The sequence below is a fragment of the Rana temporaria genome, chromosome 1, assembly GCF_905171775.1.
Source record: "Rana temporaria chromosome 1, aRanTem1.1, whole genome shotgun sequence".
Taxonomy (NCBI): domain Eukaryota; kingdom Metazoa; phylum Chordata; class Amphibia; order Anura; family Ranidae; genus Rana; species Rana temporaria.
Window position 1 is genome coordinate 61,492,248 of NC_053489.1, and position 6,151 is coordinate 61,498,398.

At 41.4% G+C, this 6,151-nt stretch overlaps 1 protein-coding gene across 1 annotated transcript in view; it reads right to left on the reverse strand.

The window, feature by feature from the left end:
• Positions 1-1,492: 1,492 nt before the first annotated feature.
• The window catches only part of LIFR (LIF receptor subunit alpha), a 134,673-nt gene continuing 130,014 nt past the window's right edge, over positions 1,493-6,151 (reverse strand). Inside the window, exons 19-20 of the mRNA XM_040338585.1 lie at positions 5,474-5,552; positions 1,493-2,580 (exon numbers count right to left, since the gene is read on the reverse strand). Coding sequence (XP_040194519.1) covers positions 1,945-2,580; positions 5,474-5,552 — 715 coding nt within the window. The 3' untranslated portion in view covers positions 1,493-1,944. The remainder of the gene's footprint in view (positions 2,581-5,473; positions 5,553-6,151) is intronic.

Below are 6,151 nucleotides of genomic sequence, written 5' to 3' on the forward strand. Positions count from 1 at the left end.
GGCTAGTGTCTAGTGAAGGGGGAGAGGGGGTGCGGGTGGCCAGGGGGGGTGCGGGAGTTGTCCGGCCGCCATGGGAGAGACCTGTCAAAGTGGGCCAGTCTGGATGAAGTCCAGGGCCAAATTTTTGTCCCAGTCCAGCCCTGGCTATAACTAGCAAAAGTCCAGTTCAGTGAAGCCTGAATGCTGAAGAACGGTTTGGGTAGAAGACTGCAGAATTTCAGTCTTCACCTTCAGCTTTTGTTATAGCTCTCCCATTCACAGTGGTCTCATCAAGTCTATCTCTCAGGATACTATGCCTTAGGAGACCATGGAAGAAGTATGGCAAAAAGGTCTCACTAAAAGGACCTTTCACAATGAAACGTACACTATATGACCAAAACTGTGTGGACACTTGACCATCATACCTATATGAGCTTGTTGAACAGCCAATTCCAAAACTAAACCCCACCCCCACCCACCACAACACATACAACCCTTTGCAGCTACAAAGGGTTTTAGGAAAAGTTTCACAAGGCTTTGGATTGTATTTGTGGAAATTTGTGCTTTTTTAGCCAAAAGGATCATTTTTTAGGTCAAGTACTGATGCTGAATGAGAAGAGACGGCTTGCATTGCAAATAATCTTTTCAATTTATAATAACCGTTTTCAATAGGGTTGAGTTCAGTGGTGTTGGCTATTTGAGTTCTTCCACATCAAACCAGGTCTTCATGGACCTGGCTTTGGGCTCTAGAACTCAGAAATTTGTAAGGGTGTCCACATAATTTTGGCTACATAGTGTACAAAGCCACTTAAAAGACATACATGGGCATAAAAAGCAATGACAAAACAAGTGGATCCACCACTGAAAATAAAAAGGACATTTTCTAGAAAATAAAGAAAGAATAAAAACTATGCCCTGCAGGGATTCATTTGGGTTTGCTTAGTTGGTGTAATTTTAAGTTTATCTCTGGTTATCACCATAAAAGAATGGACGGTCTTCTATAAAATAAGGGGTCATTTGTGGTGCGTATTCTTTTTCTGAAAAACATTTTGGTGGGTTCATGGTAAAATCCCTGTCGCTTTTATTAAAATGGTTCTGGGGACATCAAGGAACCAAAAGGAAAGAATTCAACCATTGGTTCTTTAAAACCATCAAAGATCAGAGGTCGCAAGAGTTCCCCCTTTAAGTGAAGCAGAACCCCACCAGCTTGGGAACCCTAGCCATCAACTAACATTCTCATTCACCTAAGCCACCTTTCACTCCGACATCCAAAACTCTTCTTTTCAATGTCTTGCCTACTAAAACGTTAAAACCCCTTACTTTAAATTACACCGAATCCATTATTGTGATGAAATTCCTAAATACTGTTTGTTCAAGTCTCAACCAAACTGGTTTCCTCACAAAACACTATTTGCTTTGTAGTGTTGCATTTTTGAAGATTTAGGTGGACCACATACACATAAGCTAAGTAAATCCCTTAAATATCCCCGATAAAAATTCCCCAACCCTGCCATTTGAGATACCATTGCATTTATAGGCAAAATACCAGTAAATTCACATTTTCTTTAAAATGCCATCTTTCTAGCTACTGTTTACAACAAAGACTTTTTTTGGATTGTGCAAGATGCATCTGGTTTTTAGCAAACTTTGCGTAGAAACAGAAAGTCTCTCGCCTCTTAGACTAGGATACCAGCAATGTTGTATTTCCGTATATTTAAGAGGATTCAAATTTAAATGATGCCAATTTTCCATCTGTTTCAAGATGAAAGTTAGGTGCAGAGAAACATCCAACTCCCACGTCAACAGATACCATCAAAAAGATACCTGTTTTATTTCCCGCAATCCACCTTTCATTGCAATGTCTGTAACAAACACTCAACAGGCTGGGAGGCCTTTTCCTGAACAACTGGATGGATTGAGGTCACACTAGGTGATTCACAGCAGATAAGTTCTTCAAATTTTTGTTCAATCATCCTGTTTGTTCTGAAAGAGGGAAGATATCGACCATCCTATATGAGTTGGTTTGAGGGAGTCTTTGTTGTCCACTGGTGGGATTAAGAAATGTCTGGAGTTAACAGAGCAAGGGCTTCCAAAAGAAGCATTTTCACTTCCCATGGATGTAGGTGAACCTGGTGAATCTGCAGCCCAGGTATTAGGATGTCCCTGAGGTCTATAACCTGCAGATTCCACTAGGGCATCTTCTGCAGGTGACTGGTTGTCCATGGTCACAGAGCTTATAGGTAGCTGCATTTGTGGCTTGTAACCACTGCTATCCAAAAAGTCTCTTTGCAGGTCTTCTTCTGAGTTGGCCTGCGGTTGGTACATTGACTGAACATCTATATACACCACCTGGGAAGGAGTGGCTGACTCATCTAGCACTGGATTAGATGTATCTCCATGAACGGTGGGTTGACAATAAGAAACAACAATGTGGTCATCATCGGGAGCCTCTGAACCATCTTCTGGAAGCTGACTACTTTCAGACATTGGAGAATTGAGTTCCGTGTCCAGGATTTTTGGAACAGTATAAAAGGACTCGACCACCTCAACACTGTTAGGAGTACATGGGTTCATCTCCAGCGTTTTAATAGTTTTGGTTCCCTGTAAAATAAATAGTAGGCAGGAAGTTATTTTTCGGTCATGTGGTAGTGCTTCCCTTACAAGCTCCCCTACCAACAAAAACACAAATGCCATCAACAGCACCCTTTCTGCTCACTATATGTTTCATTATTCAAGCTGCAATACTTACCTTTTCCCCAGTGTTGATCCCCCAAAAGGTTCAGCATTCAGTGGTACAGTGCTGGTCCACTTCTGGGCTGAATGATGCCCATCAATTTATTGCTTGTGGATAAAGAGTGCCGTGCATGAATAGGGAAGTCTTGGAAACTTCAACAGTTTGGAGAATAATGATTACAGTAAAACCTTGGTTTGAGAGCATTTTGCAAGACAAGCAAAATGTTTTAATAAATTTTGCCTTGATATACAAGCAATGTCTTGATATAAGAGTAGCGTAATGTCACAACCGAGTATAAAAGAGAATAGAGGAGCCTCTAAGTGTAGCAATATGGTTACATTTAATAAAAAGTACAATATTTAGCAACTTATTGCTACACAGAGGTGCCTCTCTTCTATTTTCTACCCTGTAAAAAAATGCTTTGATATACAAGTGCTTTGGATTACAAGCATGTTTCTGGAACAAATTATAGTCGCAATCCAAGGCTTTACTGTACTTTTAAAAAGTATGACATTGAATGTAGGAAACATGTTTGGGAGGATTGGGGCTCCTTCTTCATGGCTTTGATCAGCTGGTCATGGGCATTGCAGTCTCTGTTCTAATATAATAATGGTGAATCGGAGTGTCTACAGCAGTGAGAGAGGCTTATGAATGGCTATGTTTTATGTCATACACTAATAAAGTACAGTAATCATTGTTCTCCAACATTCTAGAGTTTATAAGACTTTATATTAATGCACAGTGCTTCTAGCCTACTCAATCTTCACCTATCTGATGGGGCCTGAGGACTATCCACGCGTCATGCTGCAACAGACCTACCATTCACCGACAAGGTCTAGTGCTACACTCACGTGTACATTACAAAGGTTTTTAATGCTGTGTCACCACTGGTAGATTCGCCCTCTGTATTTTCCCAAAAATTTAGCATCTCTGGAAAAAGAACAGTGGAAAGCTCTTCCTTAGTTCCACTTGTTGAAGAGTGATTTTCCTTGGCTTTGGAGAGTTTACTGCACATCCTGCTGTGTCCCTGAGACACAAAATGAAAAGAGATCTCCCCAAGGGGACATAGACAAAAAAGAGAAAAAAAAATTACAAGTTTTAACCCTTCCACGCTATATCCGAAACTAAAAAGAAAAAGTGCATTAGCGCTACTTAAATTTGTGAAAAAATAACTCCTAAACCTTTAAACCACCTTATGGCTTTGTGTGTAAGGAGAGTGAAGTAATTAATGAACATTAGTTTTAGCTAACTTTTTTTTTCTTGCCGTTTATGTCCATGTTTGGGAGATGTCTCTTCTCTGTCATACAGAACAAGAAGTAAATGAAAATCTTCTACTTCCTGTCTGTTTGATGGTTGCCCAAAAAAAAAAAAAAACAGGAAGCAGCAGAAAATCCTCTTAGTGAAGCCCCAGACATAAAAAAAAAATAAAAAATTATATTCTTGTCTGAGCGCCCAATATGGAAATTTACCCTCATTTCCTTTCTAGGTGATAGGTGTCAGACAGAATAAGTGTGGGGAATCTCCTCAATGGGTCCCAGGCGTTGGCTGAAGTTGGGCCTTTATCGTAATCTGTATGTCGTTTGACCTCTTATTAGCCACACATTTTTTATTTTTGGAAGCTGCAGCACAAGAATGAGACCACAGGCTTTGTATTCACAAATGTATTCAACATGTTTCATTTTGTTTAGGAACTTTTAAACCACCGTATATACTTGAGTATAAGCCGAGTTTTTCAGCACATTTATTTGTGCTGAAAGTGCCCCCCTCGGCTTATACTCGAGTGTGTCTGCATACCTGTTGAGAGCCGTGTCATGCATTGCCTTCAGATGGCGGCCATCCAGTGTACAAAAGCCGCGCCTCCTATCATGGGTGTACTCTCATCCTCTTCCCATGGGCGAGGATGAGAGGATGTCCATGATAGGTGGAACGCCGACTCACTGCTGGGAAACTGAGTGTTCTTCCTATCACGGGTGTCCTCTCATCCTCTTCCCATGGACGAGGACGAGAGGATGTCCGTGATAGGTGGAACGCCGACTCACTGCTGGGAAACTGAGTGTTCTTCCTATCATGGGTGTCCTCTCATCCTCTTCCCATGGACGAGGACGAGAGGATGTCTGTGATAGGTGGAACGCCGACTCACTGCTGGGAAACTGAGTGTTCTTCCTATCACGGACGAGAACGAGGAGGAGGCGCGGCTTTTGTACATTGGATGGCCGCTGTCTGAAGACAATGCATGACACGGCTCTCAACAGGTATGGCAGTTGTTTCTATGGAGTATCAATAACCTCCTCCACCTGATGTGATCTGGAGCCATTGGGCTCAGAGCTGCAGATATATCCATAAAATACTTTTTAATATAGGCAGATCATTCTCGTTGCTCGATTGAGATCATCAGTGCTTTATACATGTTGCCAAAGCAATGACTTGAGCATGCAATGTGTAATGCTTTGCAAGTGTGGTGATCAGAAAAATATCCTCTGTGTAGTTTGTTAAATGAGAAGGATGGCGAATACACTATGCACAGTGAGTCTGCAAATGGGCACTGTTGACCCTCTTTTACACTTACTTCCGCTGCTGCATTCTCACCGTAGGCTTATTCTAGAGTCAATATGTTTTCCCAGCTTTTTGTGGTAAAATTACGTGCCTTGGCTTATATTCGGGTCGGCTTATAGTCGAGTATATACGGGTATATTAAAAATACAATAAAAGTAAATTGACTTTGTAAAATGCTGTACCAGCTTGCAGGGGTGGCAGACTTACCTCGCTGACGTTCTTCTCAAACTGCAGCGCTTTGCTGTTTTCAGGGTTTGGAATATCTGGGTAGAAGGTTTCTTTGATCCTGTACAAACATTTTTGTATTAAAAACAAATGCCTACATTATATACATACATACAGCATATACATACATAGACCCCATGCATGCTACATGTCAGCTGTTGAGAGGTGTGCCTAAAAGCAGAATAAAGTCTCAATTTCGAGACTTTGAGCCGGCAGGCTCTTTATTGCAGAAGAGACAAGCAATGTCTCTTCTGCAGTGACATAAACCTACCTGCCTGCTCGAAGTCTTCTTTAGCATGTACACTGAGCTGTGCAAGGATCTGTGCCGGGACGACTAAACTCCTGTGCAAGGGTCTCATGCCGGCCAATGAAAACGACCGCAACCTAGTACTTGGATGAAGCTGGGTAGAATATGCCGGCACTGGAGAGGGTCATTGGAACCGTTGAAGGAAAGGCAAGTATCACAGACTTTAATTTTGCTTGAACTTCATCTCAAAGACCGATCCATCAGAGATCATCATTTCAACTGTAACCCCTCATCTGAAAGTGACTATTCTGTTTTCCCCTGCTTATGCTTTTTTTTACCAATTTTAATGCTTACAATAAAAATTTCGTAATCTGAGATGGAAAACGGGAACATAAAGAAAAGCAATATGCTGT